The 20323-nt window shown below is 39.1% G+C and overlaps 1 protein-coding gene across 1 annotated transcript in view; it reads left to right on the forward strand.

Moving 5' to 3' along the window:
* GRIK1 (glutamate ionotropic receptor kainate type subunit 1) overlaps positions 1-20323 on the forward strand; it is a 123915-nt gene that overhangs the window by 1323 nt on the left and 102269 nt on the right. Inside the window, exons 2-5 of the mRNA XM_087417866.1 lie at positions 1292-1366; positions 2400-2567; positions 5912-6169; positions 16700-16881. Coding sequence (XP_087273992.1) covers positions 1292-1366; positions 2400-2567; positions 5912-6169; positions 16700-16881 — 683 coding nt within the window. The remainder of the gene's footprint in view (positions 1-1291; positions 1367-2399; positions 2568-5911; positions 6170-16699; positions 16882-20323) is intronic.

Raw genomic sequence — 20323 nt, forward strand, 5'->3', positions numbered from 1 at the left:
CTGAGTGTTCAGGGCACTTGCACTGCATTATATCACTTCCATTACAGAGCAATCATCCAAGGTAAGCAAGGCAGCATTATTAGCCCACATGTAGACATGAAGGACATCAGAAATAACTTGATGAAGTGAATCAAACACCTGAGTTTGTCACAGACAAGGCTTGGTGACTGAATAAGCTGGGCAAAATGTGAGATCTCTCTGTTCACCTTTTTCATTTGTAAAAGTAGGAATACTACCTCCTACCTGGAGTTTTATAAGGCTTAAATGAACTATTTATAGTGAAAGAGAGATTTCATAGTAACTTTTTTCCTGGTACTTAAAAATCCTTCTCAAAGAGGAAGTAAGTGGACCAAGGTCCAAAACTCGGAAGGTCTGATTCCAATTCAGATGTTTCTTCCCTCCTACCGGTCTTCCTTATACAAATTAATGGTGTTCACATCTGAGCCAATGGTTGACTTTTCCACTGAACAGTTGCAGGCTGAATTTCTTACAATACTTTGTTCTTCATAAGGATGGTGATTCTGAATAAGACAGTCTATCTTCATGAGGGTTCTCACCATGTGCTTGGGAAGATAGACAAGGAAACAAATACTTGCTAATAATTACTGTGGAAGCCCTAACACCAAACAGTTTCTGACCTTAAGTCAGGGCAATTCCAATTATGGGTCAGATTGAGCGTGGCAATAAACCCACCTGAGGTCGATCTTCTTCTGATGACCAAGTGTCTATTATGGGAGCTTACCATCTCTCTGTTGAGCATCCACTAACAGTTCTGAGAGAGAAACTGAAAGTCCCCCCAAGGGACCTGCTTACCGCTGTCTGAAAGAAAAAAGACAAAGTCGGTGAAAAGCAAAATTTTTCCTAAAGTTGATTTCAGAATAAACGTCCAATGGTTGCACACCATGTCACGGAGTGTTCAACTCTTTTTTCTCAGAGAACGAGGAAATGATCTACACATGAGCATCTCATATCATCAGTCTATAAAAGAGCCAAAATGAGCCAAAATAGTCCAATACAAACCTTCTTAGCTTTTGTAAACTGACACTGTTGTTGATTATTTAATAAAGTCAGTTTCGCAAGAAATTGCCCTTCAAAAATAATTTTAACTTAAAAATTATAGATGTGTATTTGTTTATTATTTTTTGAAATAGAATCAAACTGATTTCTTTGAATTAGAGTCTGCCAATTAGAGTTCTTTTTCTAAGAAAGAATATACATAAATCATACCCATTCTGTGATGTTTGTGATTTCAGTTTCAGATTTTTCTTTTTATATCCTTTTTCTTTTTAAGTGGAGAGAGAACTTAAAGCTTTTGCCAATCAATCTAGCATAGACAAGTTTGGAAAAAACCTACAAATGACCTTTGGTAAGGAATCACTTTAGTGAGAGTAGATAAATTGCAGTCTGCTAGTTACAAATACTCAGCATTCCATGGGCACCCACCAATTAATATATGTTCTTTCAAAGGAAATGAGAAGTATTGGTCAATCAAGGAGTAAGTTAAGTGACGATCAGTTAAGAGAGCTTCCATTGTATGACCTGTGACTATTGATAATCCCAGGACCACTCTTAAAGAACATTAAGAATGTACAGTTAACAATACTTAAATTGCCTCTATTAATATCAATGTGTAAAGTCAGAGCTTAAGTCTCTCATGAGGTTTTAAGCTATGATATTTTGTACTGTTGCTTGTGATGAGATCCTCATGTTTAAGGTATCAGAGGCTTAGTGGATATGCTTGTTCAGAGGAGGAACAAATTTCTCCAGAGATACGATGCAGGTTTGCTTGTGGGCAGGACCAGTTTCTCAAAACAAAAAACAAAAGAAAGCAACTCTGAATCTGCCCATGCACTTTCGAAAGTACTAGAATATGACCTCAGAATTCTGACCCACAAAGAATAGAAGCAATGTTTTCATTCTGAAAAATCTAAGTATATGTATGTCTCATTTCAGCCCCACTCAACTCTCCGCATGATCATTCTAGAGTCTAGAATGTCTGCTTCTGAATCGAAGGATCTTCCATCTAAGGAAGGATGGTTCTATGAGGATACAGCTCAAATTACATTTAGGTCAACCACAGTGTGATTCATGTCTAAACTGTAGAAAACTGCTCTCCACCATATTATCAGTTATACTTTACATGGTACTAAATATTTGGAATATATTTGCCGTCTAAGTATAGAGTCCAACTTTGGATTTGAAATCTTGATCACATCTATGAAGTTAGACTCATTTCTCTGCATGTGACACGTGCTGATAAACCTAACTTTTAGCGCTCGGTTTAGGATCTGACCATTCCTACATTTATTCTTTTGGACCTTTTGTTTGTATCATTTATGTTCTTTTAGAAAAACACACATGTAACTAATGCTTCTCATGCATCTCTTTTGCTTCTGCAGGAGGGATATTTGAAACTGTGGAAAACGAACCCGTTAATGTTGAAGAATTAGCGTTCAAGTTCGCGGTCACCAGCATTAACAGAAATCGAACCCTGATGCCTAACACCACATTAACCTATGACATCCAGAAAATTAACCTTTTCGACAGTTTTGAAGCCTCACGGAGAGGTAACTATTTTCACACTTTTAAAAGCTTCTTTGGGTGATATGTCTCTACAAGTCACTTTTTTTTGCTACCTGCCCTTTCTCAAAGTGGACATCTCTGTGCAAATGGGTTGCAGGAAATCTGGGTCCTCGATGTTGCTGTCCAGTGCAATCTGAACTGTCCTAATGGATGTTGCCCAGCTCTGGTTTCTGGACCATTCTGATTAGCTTACCCTTCAGTGCCCTCCACTCTATGATTAACTGGTTCAGCTGTGAATGGAAAATGTCAAGCTTGATCTGTTTTTCCTTCCTGAGGCTGAGATACCACCATGAAATTGTACAGTGCAGTCAAATAAAACTTTCTGGAAGGTCATATCCACTGAGCATGTGGAAATGCCCACGACACACATAACTCACACCTCGAATTTTAGCAGATTGTGAACTACTGGGTTTGCCTAGCATCTTCTCAACTTTTCTTTTTTAATTCCTTTCCACAAGGTCATAGAAATATGAAGATTAAACCTGTGAGAACAATCTTTGCATTTGATTCTGTTCTGCTTCTGAACAGAAGACAAGTTCCTAAAGAATAATCTAATTCATATGTAGGCTGCAAGTTTTCTTTCGTGGAGTCATTGGAATTGCAGGGCTTGTTTAGACATTTCCCGGATACTTCCAAGATGACTCTTAGAAGCACAGTCACATTCCATATACTTGAAGCTTGGCTTCTAATGAGGGAGCTGTTGAGACTCAATACACGTGTTTATGTGGAAACAAAGGCTGCTTATCACCCCAGAATAGGAGGGGCTCTTTTCCTCATAGAGAAATGTTTTGCCCATTAAGAATGCACAAATAAATGGAATACGATGAATGCCATGTTCATGCTGATTTCTAAGTAACTAAATACTGGTTGTTTCCACATAGAATTAATCTTTGTGGAATTATCTTCCACATAGAGTTAATCCACACAGGATCCTCGGGTGTGTTCATCTAATACACTCTTCCACAAGATTCTTTGTGTTCTTTACAAACAAAACATAAAACTTGTTTTCCTGGGAGCACAGATGATAAGTGAATAGTATAATGATTTTTTTTTTCTATCTACCATGATCTTAGTATAAGCACATTTTCTTTTTAAAGGTTGGTGGAGTGGCAGATACTACAGAGGTCAGAGTTATCTATGAATAAATAATAAAACTTTATATTTATACAGTACTTTAAAATTTACAAGGCACCTTCACATAAATTATCCCTATGGGTTAGATCTCTCTGTCTCCCTCTCACACACACACACGCACACACAAACATCGTTGAACAAATATCTTAGAAAGCCAACCACATTTAACAATGATATTTCAACCCACACAAAAATTGAAAGCTTTTTTATGATCTAAAGTACTTGCCATACTTGTAAATTAAACACCCCCAAAGCTACTTAAAACTGGTAATTTGCTGGCAAACAGAATTCAAAAGGATTGATTTTCTGTCAAGTAATATTAGCATCCCAGAGCTAAATATTAGCAGGAATCTCAATCCATCATCTATGCTAGACAAAACAACAGTTTGTATACTCTAGTGCTCTCATTTTATCTTAACCAATGAAAACACAGAAAATGAACTTTTGAGGACATTGGCAATTTAGGCCTACAGCACTTAATGCAAAAAATTATACGTCTTCATACCACATGAGGTAATTCAGTGCCAAAGAGAACAGTATCAGAAAGTTTTCCTTGTGAGTGACTGTCAATATTTGCTGTCCCATAGATATTTAGAATATGGCTCTCAAAATTTTATTTATTAATTTTTCTCTTTAAATCAAGTCAGATGCTTTTGGTAAAGCCGTATGGTTTTCCTACTTAATTTGTAGAATGACATTATAAAAATTAGCACAATTTTATTTATAAATTTCACTATTATTTAATTCAAATATTCAATTATTATCTCTCAGCAGTTCCAAATTCCTTTAAACTAGCATTAAAATATAAATTTGAAGTGCTTCTAAACTTATATTTAAAGCCAGCATAAATTTATGCCAGAATAAAATGAGTAGGCATTATTTTGCATAGTTGTAGAAGATAATCTGCCCCAACTTTTTTGGAAGGGAATTTCGTAAATATATATCAAGTAACTGAAAAATATCAATGCCCTTTATTTATAGCTGGGAATCTACTCTAAGAAAGTAATGTAAAAGTCAGAGAAACATATAAGAACTAAAATAAGTACAATAACCAAAAATTAGGAGCAACTTCAGTGTTCAGCATCATAGGAATAGTTAAGTAAATGATGACATACTCATGGAATGCGATATCCTACAGACACTAAAAATATACTTTTGAAGATCATAATGACTTGGGGAAAAGGGCATGCTTTTAGTGTTAAATTTAGTGTTAAATGAAGAAAGCAGTGTATCAAACTTTATCTATATATTGATTCAATTTTTTTATAAACTGGAACACCAACTATGAATAGATATTATCCCAAGATGATGGCATTACAGGGCCTTTTTTTCTTCCTTACATGTTTAAATATTCTAAATTGTCTTAATGAGTGTATATAATCTTATAATTAGAAAAATAAATAAATGTTATATATCAATTTTTAAATACATATCCACTTGATTTTGTTAGGCTACATGTTGGGAGATCTTGAGGTAGAAAGAAGCTTGACCTTGAGCTGGGTCCTTGGGATCTGGTACAGTTCTGCCATTATCCAGTGGTCCTGACTCGCTCCATTGTCTTTGATATTAGTGGGTTGGACAAAATGTCTTCTAAGATCCCTTTAAGCTATGCTATTCTATTATCCTGTAATTAATTAGGTATCAGTATCATTTAACATTCTCTAGCGGTTTTTCAATAGCCTGGAACTCCTTTCTGAGTTTCGGGAAGAGAGGAGCTAAGGCACTTTGCAGTCATCCAGAGAGTCTTCTGAGTTCTATGACCTCATTAACATCTTCATTGCCACGCCGTCATATGACAGAACTTCATCCACATGACATTCGCTTGGCAAATGGCCTATAGATTAGCTGAGTGCTCTTGAGTTACACCACACCAAGCGAGAGATTTACACTCAATCTGATTAAAGGTAATGAAGTGAGACCAGTCACTCATTCTTACTTGCAGGAAGTTGGCCCTGTGATTTGTTGCTAATCAGGTCTACATTTACATCTCTCAGTGTTTTAGCATCTCGGGAATACTGGAAGTTGAATTAAGCATATTTCTTCAACATACAGACGGAGGGTAGAGGAAAGTTTTCAATTGTGAAAATAAAAAGAGGAATCATGAAAGGAAAGATTAAATTCACGAAACTCTCTTTGTCTTCCCCCTTCTCTGCCCTCGCTCTCCATCCCCCCCGCCCTTGTCTTTGGGCGTCAGCGTGTGACCAGCTGGCTCTCGGTGTGGCTGCTCTCTTTGGCCCTTCCCATAGTTCCTCCGTCAGTGCTGTGCAGTCTATTTGCAACGCTCTTGAAGTTCCACACATACAGACCCGCTGGAAACACCCCTCGGTGGACAACAAAGACTTGTTTTACATCAACCTCTACCCAGATTATGCAGCTATCAGCAGGGCAGTCCTGGATCTGGTCCTCTACTACAACTGGAAAACAGTGACCGTGGTGTATGAAGACAGCACAGGTATGGGACTCCCCTAAGATCTCACCTGGCTGTATCTGATCTGAACAAAGGGAGTGTTCTGTAGGTATTAAACTCATCAGGTGGAATGCACGAAAATACTCTTTTATGTGAAGGTGCTGGAGTTTCTAATTTAGGAATGCCTTGTGTAGCTAATTCCTTTTGGTGAATTGATCCTTTCTGATGTTCCTTTCATCATCATATTTAGGGGAATTTTTTTCTTTAAGAAATATCACCTTATTGATATATGTTGTAATCCAGTGAGAATATTAAAGATGTAATTTCATTTATCCAACAATATTAAGACTGTGACCACAATTCCATTCCTTAAGTAATGCAGATAAAGCTTGAAAATGACCATAAAGTATGATTCCAACTTGATAAAAGTAGCTACGTAAATGTCTAGAAAAGTTTCTAAAGTAGGTTAACAAAGAGGAATCCAGTTAGAGGTTGTATCAATAAAGGGGACCATTTCATGGGAAAGGGACTAAGAACCACCTGTGATGAGCCCTTAATAAATCTTGCATCGTTCCACCTACTCATTTTAGGGTGAAGGATAGAAATGTGGTTTATTCATTTTAAATTCTGCTGATGACTCTCCACGATCCACATAAGAAGATCAAATTCATTCTAATTTCAACCTGTTCACCATCCAGCCCTTTTGATCTTCATTAACCAGGCACTACCTTCTCTACATTCCCTATACTTTCACATCAGCCGTGATGAAGAGTCCGTCATTCCTTAAATACCCCGACTCTCATCCTGACTCTTCTTTTCTGAGGCTGGCCCCTCACTTTGAATGATCCTCCGCATAGGCCCCAAGGTGATGAGCTCCCCCATTCTCCATGAGCACACTCAAATATCACTTCTTAAAGCTCTCTGAGACCACCATAGGCTTCAATACCACTTTGTAAATATAAGCATTGTATCACATTTCAGTAATCTGTTTACATGTCTATGAGACTAGGAATTCCTAAAAATTGGAATTTTATCTTATTTATTTTTATAATCTGCTACCTAACACAGTCCCGGCATATAGGAAAGTGCTTAGTAATTACATGTGGAAGGAATAATACTATTTATTTTCTGAGTATTTTTCCTCCAAGAATTGAAATTAGCTCCTTTTCTTGATCTACACATTCGGTAACAAGACTAATAAAATTATCAGTGAAAATTAATAAAGCAAAGCACTTTCAAACTTTTGAATAGTATTTCATTTTTCACTGTCCCATTCACCAAGCACCAGCACTTACTACTCCCCTGAGGATGAATAGGGAGCCTCCTCTATTTGGCACTAAACTCTGCTCCCATTTTAAACTGTCAGATAAAAGTGACTATTCTGGTTGGAAATATGCATTTATGTGTGTTTTTATACTTCATCTCATTTTAGGAAGAAGTGAGCGTAGGTGATTGGACATATAACTTATAAATATTATATTCAAAACAGTCCTACTGGGAAGGATAAGCCACAGGCAGTCATATTTTAGATCTTCACCTGCTTGCTGTGAAGGAAGAAAACATATTACCAAATGAACTCCACAAGCATATGTAAAGAGCCTTGAGATAGAATATTATATTGTAAATGTAAGTGTAGTCAGATCTTCCTTGTTGCCTACCTTTGTAAATAGAGAGTTTCAGGAGCTAATAAAATCATACTGTTTCTCATTACATAGTGAACTCTGTAGTATCATTTTCTGTCACTATTTCTACCATCTCCAGCAAAACAGGACCATCTAAAGAAATACAAATCAATGAATGATATTGAAACTTCTGGATTTAATTTAAGAAAGAGTTCAACTAAAGATTTGAGGATAACTGTTGTAGATTTCAAATCGTATTTAGACAAAATATAATTTGTAAAAGGATGACACAAAAGTCGACGTCCTAACCATCCTTCTGATTTCAAGTGAGCACCCATAAGTGATGGCCATTTTACACAAGAGAAAAATTAAACTATCATTTTTATTATCTTTTACAAGAAAGTGAAATCTCCTTTTCATCCCTGTTAAGGTCATCTGAACTCAGTTGCTCAGTAAATGCTTGCTGAAATTGAAAATCCGAAATGAGTTTGTATGTTGCCCATTAAGTTAGAGATGATTCATATTAAAATGATTTTGCCCACAAAGACATTAAAAATGTAAATGAATAATCAATTGAGCCGTTAAATTGGAACTCAGAGAGTCAACAGGTCAACTGAGATCAATAAAAACAGGCATCTCTTGACTTTGAGTGGGTTTAATACTGCTTGACTCAGGGTTTTGGTTGCAGTAATTATCAAGCCATAAAAAGGAGAAAACTTACTAAACCTGAAGGAAAGAAAGGACTTAGGTGTGCTCAGCACCCGCCTTCACATCAGAATTAAGTACCCATTAAAGAGCACTTTATTGGGATTTGTTTAGGAGTTTGTTAAATAGCCTAAAGCCAGCACAGATGTCTGTGGGACCAAATGGCCCATGACTCCCATTGAAATCAAGAGGATCACTGTGTATGTCTCTAAGGACAAAATTCAGTTCACTGAGTACTAGCAAGCAGAATTCTGTCCTCTAAAAGTGAAAATGTAGGAAGACCCTAGAGAACTGTTGGGGGGAGAAAAGTTTTGTCTCGCTTCATCTCTCTCTCTCTCTGTTGCCTGGATGTTCTTTCCATCAGTCACCTACTTCTTTCTGATTCCCACATTCAGAGGTGACCCTAGGCAGTGAGAATTACTGCTCATTGGTCATCCCCTCTGCTTCATTAGACCCCTGGTGGAAGCCTGGCTTCTATCCCTTCACACACATCAAAAAGAGCTGAGAAGCTGAGAACCAAATGCAGTGTGGAGGATATTCAGCAGTTTCTGCTTTCTCAAGGCCAATCTTAGTGAAATGTAGCCACAGCCACTTCTGTAGAACAGGAGCCAGCAAACTTTTTCTCTAAAGGGCCAGATAGTATATAGCTTAAGTTTTGTGGGCCATAGGATCTCAGTCACAACTACTCTACTCTGCAGATGTAGGAAGAAAGCAGCCATAGACAATACGTAAATGAACGAGTGTGGCGTGTTCCAATAAACCTTTATTTACAACAAGCAAGGAGGGCAGCGTGGGTGGATCAAAATGAGGGGGAAGGGTGGTGAGAGAGTAGGTCAGAGAGGAGGGCCTGGTAGATCATGGAGGGTTTTATAGACCACGGAAGAACTTCCACTCCTCACGAAATGGGAAGCCCTTGGAGAGTTTTCCGCAGAGGAGTGCTGTGATCAGATTTACATCATAAAAAAATTACTCTGGCTGTTGTACAATATACAATATAAAGAAGCAATAATAAAATATAGAGAAGCAAGGGTAAAAAACAGGTGGCTCCTAGAGAAATCAAGGCAAGGGATGAAGGTGATAGCAATAGAGGAGTAAGAAATAGTCAGATTCTGGAAATATTTTGAATTTGAGCTGGCATAATGCCCTGAGGGAGTGGAGGATGAGTGAGAGAGAAATAGAGGAGTCAAAGACAACTTGAAGCTTTTTGGCCTGAGCCAAAGGATGGAGTTGCCATCACCTGAGATGGGGAAGCGTATAGGTGGAGCTAGTTTGGAGGAATGAGGATGATATCAGGAGTTCAGTCGTGAACATGGTTAAGTTTGAGTTTGAGATGTCTACTAGACATCCAAATGGAGGTGATGAGTAGGCAGTTAACGTATGAGTCTGGAGTTCAGGAATGTGGTGTAGGCTGGAGATACAAAATTGACAGTCCTTAGCATATAGATGAGACTAGATGAGGTCATCAAGGAAGTGAGTTCCAGCCAGATGCCTCTAGCCCTGAGTTCATAGCACATAGCCCTTAAGAAGCTTTTTTTCATCTGTGGTTGCCTTAAGTCATGTATCTCAACACCTTAGAGCCATGAGATTTCTAAAATGCAGCCTACAATAAAGACCTATTGACTATCACTTGACACATAGTCTCAAAGCTTTACAATGAGTTAATTTGAAATGAGATTAACATACAGAAAAATGTCAGTGATGGAAAGAAACAATAAAGGAGAAAACACAAGAGAAATGACAACCATGAAACTCACAATAGTAACTCAGTTCTTGAGTGCTGACTATGTGCCATGCGCTGTTCTAAATACTTCATATAATTAACTCATTTAATATGCTCAACCGCCCTGTAAAGGAGTGAAATAGCTGCTCTTATGGCTGTATTTAAATAGTGACTTAGATTTGTTGTGTCTCTTGTATTTCTCTCCGTTTTCCTATAGAAAACAAAAAGAATATATTGTCCAGAACCAAGAATTTTGACAGAGGCCGAAAATTTGGACTGGAAGAAAATTAAACATTTTGGCTTAGGTGACCAAGCTAAAATAAAAGATATTCTGCATACAGTCAGTGCCGAATAAAAGAATAAGAAAACTGTTTCACCTTCAGCAATCACAACTCACCCCACTGTGTTGTTAAGACCACTCGTGCTAGCCAAACACTTCTGCTACATGTCCTCCCACAATTCCACTTGAAATAGCTGTGGGATGCAAAGCTCCTTTTTTTCTCTGCCTCGCTCTTTTCTACTCTTCTTACCCACCCACTCCAGTCCCCTGACCAGAACCCTATTCAAATTTTCAGAATTCTGCTCAGGAAACCCATCTTCAGATATTGCATGCCAAGTAAATTAGTTTTAGCTACTAGAGATATTAGCCAGAATTCAGGACCAAAATATACCGGTGGAGCTAACTACAACAGACTTAATCTCAAATATTTTGACTGGATTCTTCTATGAGGTCGTTTGCGATCAAGAGACAATTTTTCTTTTGGGAAGTTGCTAGGCTTTTTTTGATGCACTTTTGAAAAATCATATGTATGAAGATCTGCACTTAAAAGTGCTGTATTTCTCCAGATAATTCACTCACTCATGCATTTTCATTTCTCAGTTCTGATTTTTCCTCCACTCTTGAGGGAACATAGATCCCCTTAAGGATCCTGTTAGATTTGGGTATATTAATACACCAATAAGTTTGTGAAATGCCATTTTGCATGTCTCTAAGTTCAAATGAAGAAGAAATTAACATTTAAAACGTGCGATCTTATCTTTGGGCGCTAGTGGTTTATTACATTCGTTTTTATGGCATCAAACCCGCTGATGTGGTTTAATGAACAGGGAATTGGATTAAGACTCAAGAAAAACCGAGGTACTTTTCTTTTGAACTGATGCTCATTAAACATAACTAAAGCTGTCCAGAAATGGCTTGGGCTGCACCGTGAGGGAGAGAATTTCTCAAAAGGCGAGGTGTTCAGCAACAGCTGTGTAGAGGGGATTCGGGCATCCAGTAGGGGTTTGACCTTTAAGGTCCCTTCCAATTCCTGGCATCTGTGACTCATTTTCAGGGCCGATCCAATTAACCTCACCATGCCTCACTTTCCTCACTGTAAAACAGAATGACACCAATCCACCTCAAAGGTATATTCTGAAGTTTACTGAGTTATTTATAGGGCATGTAGCCTACTTCATAAAAATGGGCAATGTAAATAGCAAAGTTTATTATTACTTAAGGAGAAGGCATGGGAAATTTTAAACACTCACTGGAAATAGCAGGTTCTTTTTCTCTCCTCCATATGCTCCACCTGTTCCCAGAGTCACTCGATGTGCATGCAAATCAGCAATTTTCTGTGCCATATCTGGGTGCACAGAGTAGATGGGTGGCCGTAGCAAGTGTTTAGAATTGGCCATCTGGACATTTTTGAAAGTTATCTGCATATGCAGAGACAAGCTCAAAAACAGGCTCCTTGCTCTAAAGCACTTGTCAAACCAAAGGTGCAGCTTCCAATTGCATTCCTGGGAGTGGGAGTGGAGGAAGGAGGCTCTTATGTGGTATTCATTTATATCTCCACATTTAGTCTTTATTTAGAAAGACTTGAACTTAGAAAAAAGTTGAAAGAAATGTACGATGAACTCCTGTACCCCCTTCATCTGGATTCAGCAATTGGTATTATTTGGTCACATTGGCTTTAATGCTCTATGATTCTCTCAATATAAAAACAACTACAACAACAACAATAATAGTAGTAAGTAATCATATTGTTGAACCATTTGAAAGTAAGTGGTAGACATCATAACCTTTTTACCCCCTAAATATGTTAGGGTGTGCTTCCTAAGAGCTAGGAACCTCCTTGTTATAACCACACTGAATTATCAAATACAGGAAACTTAACGCTAATACAACACTATTATCGTATATAAATATGATAATAGTAAAAAAAAAAATAAAAGGTACTGCAGAGATGACTGAGGCCAGGGGGAGTGGGTGCTTGCTAGCCAGAGGGCCTCAGTACAGGTTTTTCCTTTTTTGTTTTTAAAATCAGTTTTTGTTTTTTGGGGTTTTTTTTGTTTTGTTTTTTGCAGGGGAAGATTCGCCCTGAGCCAGCATCTCTTGCCAATCTTCCTCCTGTTTTCTTCCTTTTCTCCCCCCCAAAGTCTCAGTACATAGTTGTGTATAGTTGTAAGTTCTTCTGGTTCTTCTATGTGAGCTGCCACTGCAGCATGACTACTGACAGTGGTGTGGTTCTGCGCCTGGGAACGGAACCTGGGCCGCCAAAGTGGAGCACGCAGAACTTTAACTGCTAGGCCACCAGGGCTGGCTCAGTGCAGCTTGTTCTTAAACACCTGGGGACTTCTTAGTGACCAGAGGGCAGCATGGTTTCCCCTCCAGAATGTAGCTTTGCCCCAGGTACAGATAAAGCCAGCTTGGGGTGCTCTTGGTCAAGGGTGTTGTGGTGGGCCCTCTGGCGTTTTTCACCTGGTTTGGAGGGACCCAGAGTCAACTCACCCCACCCCAACCTCATGGAGGGTCACTTGTGCCCGTGTTGCCCTCACACTCTCTCCTCCCAGGAAAGAGCTGACGGAGGCTGCTTGGTCGGTCTTGATCACACTCACAGACAGAGACTGTGCTGGAGCTGGCCCTGTCAAGAGGACTGCTGTCTGTTTCTCATCACTCCTTCCTGGTTCCGCTGTTAATGCTTCTAAAATAAACAGGACTTGAGCGTGCGCGTGCGCACACACACACACACACACACACACACACACACATGCTCTCTCTCTCTCTCTCTATATATATATATATACACACACACCATATTTCAATTTTTATAACTGTCCCAATAATTGTCCTCACAACATTGTTTTGAATCCAGGATCACTTTTTGCATTTAGTTGTCATGTCCTTTCAGTCTCCTTTCATTTAAAACAGTTCAGCCTTCCTTGGTCTTTCGTGACATGGACATTTTTGAAGAGTGTGGGTCAGTTTTATTGCAGAATGTCCCTCAATTGAGTTTGTTTGGTTCTCTCCTTATCTGAATTTTATTTTTAAGGTTCCTCCACCGTGGTGGGCTAGAAAAACCACCACTCATTGTTACCAGGTTTGCGTGCACCATTACCATTTTCTGCAACTGGACTCCAGTCCTGGAAGCACTTGGTCACTCTGTCAGGCTAGTATCCAAACCCAGGAGGACCATTAGCGAAGTTAAGAGGTGTGCCTAAATCAATTTCCTTTCCCTGAACTACTGTAAATATTTGTTTTGCAAATAATTTTTAACTATTCTTTACAACAAAGTGTAAATGAGTGGATTGCTGCAAAATGCAAATAAGAGAAAGCTTTCTCTAAATTTTGTCTCCTGTGAACTACAAAAGGCCTTTAAATTGTAAATTCTACAACATTTGCTAATGAAGGCAGAAAGGCTTTTTTTAAGCAAACAATTGCTTTGGGAAGAGAAATATGAACCTCAATTGCTCATTACTCTTCCCCCAGCTTGGGCCTGTAATCTCTAAATCTGCTGATCCTCTCCCTTCTGAAGCCAATTCACCTGTATGCAGACAAAATGAGAAAATTAAGGGCTTACTACTGAGTTTTTCTGAAAGATAAATTTATCCCAATTAGAAACTGGTCTGAGTTGTTCTCCTTTCTCCTCTATTGGCATTAAAATAGCTTTCTTTTATGAAACAATTGTGAAAGTGCATGGTCACTTTTTTTGAGGGGGAGGAAGTGTGTTTATTAATGGCTTCATTTGCCAAATAAAGGTTGAAAACTTTATGCTGATCCAAAGTCTTTTTTCTCTGTTTATTTATGCAGCTATTTATTTACACATGTAGTTAGTCAGTTAGTTAGTTAGTTAGCTAGTTAGTTATTCAGTCGGTTAGTGGATCTGAAATCTAAAAGGCAGGAGCGGCCATTGGTCTGCTGAAAAGACTCCTAGATTGGGAGTCAGAAGGTGGACCTGGCTTTAAGCCCTAGATCTGCCTCTTAATAGCCACATGCCCTTGAGCAAGCCACTCCAGCCTCCATCAACCTCAGCCCATAATTTATAAAATTAAGTAGTAATTGATGCCCCATCCATGTCACGAGAGTTGATGAGATGAAATTCTCCCATGGGCTGTGAAGACCTTAAAGCAAGATGTGTTCATGTTGCACCCCCAGCACTTAGCATGAGGCTTGGCATATAATGAGCATCCAGAAAATGTTTTCCAGTAAAAATGAAGGAATGAAGTGAGAAAACATATTCAACTTTGAATGCCATACACTTGTGTGTGAGTCATCATGATAGGAAGAATGCACTTCAAGATCGACATTCCATCAGGCAAAGAACGGAAGAGCAGGTCATTGCTGCATATGAAATGCACTTTTAAAATGTTTTTCCCATTTTATTTAAAGGCCACATTGATCTCACTTGTGGTCATGCCAAAAAAAAAAAAAAAAGAAATTATATGTGATTGCAAAGCAGGAGGGCGATAGGAAAAGACAGGCGAGAGAGGTGAGCAGCCTGGGGTAAAGAGGAAAGGCAAATGGGTCCCTGTTATTATTTTTTCCCCATCTCATCGAACAATCCTGAGCTGTACCTATTCCCTCGGCATCAACAACTTGCATTTGTAGGGCTGGGTGGTGAAGTGGAAAGATTGGGTATTGGACTCACACAGACGACAATTTGAATCCATGGCTCCCTAACAATCTTTGTTACTCTGTATTACTTGATTGCTCTGAGCCTCGATTTCCTTATTTGGAATAAAGAAGATAATAACACTTGCTTCATAGGATTATTGTGAAGATAAACAAATATAACAAGTAATAAATACACAAGTCCATATGTTCAGTTTTCTTCCATTTTTAGTACTCATCAGTGGCTCAGGACAAGAGATTCCGGAAATAAGGACAAATGGCTCATTATCAGTGCTTGAGAGCCTTCCACCACGTTGATCGATTTGAAAAGAAGCAAGGGCCCAGGAGGGTATCATTCTAACACTTTCAATTTTTATGTAAAAATTAAAAAAGGATAATGAGTGCTAAATCTTGATATGGTTCTACGACCCCTCCCCTCATTGCCTCATCCATTTGACTCTGAAGAGCAGTTTAATTGCACATTTGCTGTACATCAAAACCAAACCTATCCACTGTGTTGGAGGAAATTTGTAACATTTGAGTCAGAAAAATAGGGCTTCTGAGGGGAGAAAAATAACTAAATAAAACAAGACAATGAAAGAAATGCATCAAGTCCAGAGGTAGCTGGTATCCATGCTGTATCTTGCACAGTGCATACCACAATTTCCATCTGAATACTAAGGCTTAATATTTCCTATTGATTTCTTGGAGCTGACAAATCCTGAAGGCACAGAAGTGTGTAATAAAAAAAAAGTAGAAGTCAATTTTCCAATGTGATGGGAGTCCTTGAGTGAGAGCCAACATCACAGTGTAGCAAGCATCAGTTAATGTTTGGGGAAATGAGACGCAGGCTGTGTATAGCTGTTTGTCTCGCCCTAGTAAAGCACTTCTGGTAAAATATGGTGGCGGCTCAGTAGATTCATATTCGTGACAAATCAAACATTCTCCAAGTTAGTTGGCCGTATATACTCTCCTACAATTACCAATGGTGGATTTTTAAAGCATTTTGTTTCTGCTTTTATCATCATAATCTCTAAAAATCCTGTAGTCTTTTTTTTAATCAAGAAAAGATTTTCCAATTCAATGTGCAATTATATTAGAAAGGGAATATAATGAGCCATTTATAGATAGTTTATATGGCAGAAATGGATGATTATATACAGCAGCCCAACCAATTAGCTGGTAAACAGTATATTATGTATAAATACTTGATGAAAGGCTTACAGAGGTTTACAGCCCCAAGAAACTCTGGTATTCTATGGGGTATTTTTTTAAGTGAACAGGTGTTATCCATTTCATTGAGCACCTTTGGAAACTTCAAGCAATTTTTTGTTTACAGAAGTGTTACAGTTATAGGTTTGATTGGTTAAAGATACTAGGTGTTTGCTGAAAGCTGGAGAGGACAGTTGCATTCTAATTAACTTCAAAATGCTCTTGGGAAAATTGTGCTTCCAAGCCACACATACCCACACAAGGAAAATACAGTCTAATCCACCACAGAAAGAGGAATGACAAATGAGAAGTCAATAGTGTAACCTTTAGGTAGGTGGCCTCTTGATACATTTTAGGAATGATCTGAATTTCACTGTAAACGGCAATAAACAAATACTTTTTTGACAGAACAGTCTGTTGCATGATTGGATGTCATTTTCTAGGTCTAATTCGTCTGCAAGAGCTCATCAAAGCTCCCTCCAGATATAACATTAAAATCAAAATCCGCCAGCTGCCCTCTGGGAATAAAGATGCCAAGCCTTTACTCAAGGAGATGAAGAAGGGCAAGGAGTTCTATGTGATATTTGATTGTTCGCATGAAACAGCCGCTGAAATCCTTAAGCAGGTAAGAGAGGTAGGGAGGAGGTGGAAGTGTGGGGGAAATGTTCATTTCTCTTTCTTGAAAATGCCATCTGGTTTCACTTAGTGCAGCATGATAAAACTGTAGCAGTCCAGTTTATGCTGAAGATTGCAGTATTTCAGAATTTTTTTTTAAAGAGCCAAAGGGCTCAGGGAGTTCAGTGGCTTCGTTGAAGCCACCTGTCGATATGTAATTGTAGATGTGTGGTCCTATGTACACCCTGGGAGGTATGTAGATCCTGCCAGCAAAGGCTGAGAGAAGAGTATCCTTTCAAGGTGATTAAGCATCTTTTCTTTTATGTCTGAGCCAGATTTCATTTACGCAATGCCTGACTTGTCCTAAATACATCTTCCTGGGCTTGGCCCCATGGCATAGCGGTTAAGTGCACGCGCTCCACTGCTGGCGGCCTGGGTTCGGATCCCGGGTGCGCACCGTCGCATTGCTTGTCAGCCCATGCTGCGGCAGCGTCTCATATAAAGTGGAGGAAGATGGGCACAGATGTTAGCCCAGGGCCAGTCTTCCTCAGCAAAAAGAGGAGGATTGGCATGGATGTTAGCTGAGGGCTGATCTTCCTCAAAAAAAAAAAATAATAATACATCTTCCTGATGGCAAGAACTCTTTTATCAAACATGCAGGATTCCAAGCATATTGAAGAGGGGACACAGGGACAGTTACAGAAAAGATGCTTCTCTCTTCTAATTTGTTATAGATGAGCTGCCATACATTAATCTCCACAGGTGACATAGGTGGAAACACTTGATAAATTGTGAAATCTTATATAAATGAAAGCTGTTAGTGATGTTAAGAATAACAATAATGACAACAGAGTAATAATTTCTGAGAACTTCAAGATATAGCACTGGTCTTATGCCAAAGAAAGAAAATTCAGAATTAAAAAAAATAAAGCATAGATTAGTGGTTCTCAGCCCAGAGTGATTTTGTCCCCTCAGGCATTTTTGGCAATGTCTGGAGACATTGTTGGTTGTCATAATGGGGACAGTGACACTCTACTGGCAACTAGTAATTAGACACCAGGGATGCTGCTGAACGTCCTATAATGCACAGAACACCCCCACAACAAAGAACTGTGTAGCCTAAAATGCCAATAGCGCTGAGGTTGAGACACCCCGGCATAGACAAAGTCAATGCGAAAGGCTAGCCAGATGTTTAAAATAGAAACATTAATAAAAGATCAGGGGATTGAATTTGGGGGAAGTAAGTAAAAATAGCCAGGTTATATTTATGTGGCCTAATGGGTGTCTCTTTGTATTTAAGTGGTTACTGTGACATAAGGGAATGTTCTTTGGTTACTGTGACATAAGGGAATGTTCTTATCTAAAATGACACAAGCTGTTATTGCACTTCCTAGTTTAAAAGGTCTGGGGTGTGCTGTATGGTTGACTGGTAGTGGGAACTAATTTCATAAGTAGACTGACCTCTCCACACACAGAACTGCATGGATTTCTGCAGAACTGTGGATTTCTGAATCTCTTGGGAGAGCGCTCTTAGAGCAGTCATCCAGCCTGACTCTCCAGTGCTGTATCCCATACTTGAGGGCATCTCTCTGAAGCCATTGACTTCAGAGTTAGGTTTTCAATTGCACTGAAAGAGGACAATCAGGCGTGTAGACTAGATGTCTCTATGATCTCCTGGATGGTTACACTAAGAAATCTACTTAATAGCATCATAGAACATATTTAAAGTTGCAGCTGAAAACAACCACAGACATCATCAAGGCTAATCCTCTCACTTTACAGGAGGTAAAATGACTTTCCTGGAGTCACACAGCCAGGAACTGGCACTCAGCCTCCTTTATCCCATCCAGTGCTGTCTCCACTGTGCAATGTTGCTTCTCCACTTAGGCAGAGAGTATCTGTTACTTCTAGACCACAGTTGCGTTAACAAAGCTTTAGATATTATAATTCTCTCTCACTAAAGAAAGCAATCATGTTGCAGTGATGTCAGCAACTAAAGAACTTTACAGGTAAATAAATACAATCAGCAGCCCTCGATCTTAAGGCTTCATTTGAGAATTTTAATGCAGTTCATTAAAGTGTATAATGGAGTGTGGAATGGAGAAAAACAGAATGGAGAAAAACATCCAGATTTTATGTGTAGCCCTCAAAATGCAAAGAAGCATCCCTTCCCAGAAACCTGTTATACCAGAGGCTGGGTACTTCTGCTACATTTAAGAGAATGATTTGCTGATGAGGCTTCTCTTGGTTAGATACCAATTTGGCTCATGTAATTGGCTACATGTATCCCTGAGGGTAGGCTTGGAATAGGCAGGAGAAATGCACGGTGGGCACAGGAAAGGTCTGCTAGATTTTCTCCTCCATTTTGATAAGTGTGGACTTAAAGTGGCTCTTTCCTGGTAGCATAGAGATTACATCATTCAAAGGACAATTTTTTAAAAAACTAACCAAAATACCCTCTCAAGAAATGTCTGATGGGGGCAGGGAGGAGTGGAAGTAGCTGAGCTTTGCACTAGCCATTGGCACACTTTTTTCTCCATCCTCTGTCTTCTCATGTTTATCTTGTTTACTTTTCCTAACGATGTGAGTGGTAAGATTGGCTGTGAAGCTTCGGGGAAGCGACTAAAGAGACTGTTCATCCGCTTTCTGCTCTAGACTAATGATCTTCAAATATCAGGGAGGGAGGAAAACCTTTTTGAAAGGTTCCAGTGTGAAAGCCCTACCTTACTGAGTGTGAAAGTACAATTGCTCTTTTTGCAATCACAGCAGAAGACCCAGCTTGACTTAATGGATCTCCAAGAGGCTGTTTTGCTTTGAAAAGTGATACTGAAGACTTTAGGACTTTCTACTCTGCTCAAAAAGAGGTCAATACTCTGTGTGATCCAGTTTGACTTGTTGCGTTAGCCCTGGGCAACAATCTGTAGAAACAAAAAGAGACCTTCCCTGAGCTGTCTGCCTCTCTAGGGAGCCTGAGGGTTCAGGAGTTCAGGGTCCTGATTCCAGTCATTACTCAACTAATCTCTTTCTACCTGAGGGAAAGAAAGAAAGGAAAGAGACTTATCTCTTTTACTGAGCTGCCATTGACGGCATCTGGCATCCTATATATTGTCTCATGCCATCTCAAACAACCAACCCCTAAGGGTAAATTCAGTGTTCTCACTTCAGAGTTGAGAAAACTGAAGTCCAGTTGGGTTAAGTGCCCCTTTCAAGGTCACTCTCTGAATAGCCAGGCTGCCATATGGTCTCCAGATCTGCCTGATCTCAGAGTCTGTGTGCCCACTTTACTGTGAAGGGCCCCCACTCAGAACGGGTAACCATTCTATTCTGAAATAGGCTTCCAGAAATGTCTGGGAAAAACACAACCACTTGCTGCTGGTCTCCTCTAGATAAATTAGTATTAATAGCTTTTACTTCTTTGGTGACTAAAACCACTGCTGAGAAAACTTTCTCTG

The sequence above is a fragment of the Ceratotherium simum genome, chromosome 27, assembly GCF_057802395.1.
Source record: "Ceratotherium simum simum isolate JZ-2026a chromosome 27, ASM5780239v1, whole genome shotgun sequence".
Lineage (NCBI taxonomy): Eukaryota > Metazoa > Chordata > Mammalia > Perissodactyla > Rhinocerotidae > Ceratotherium > Ceratotherium simum.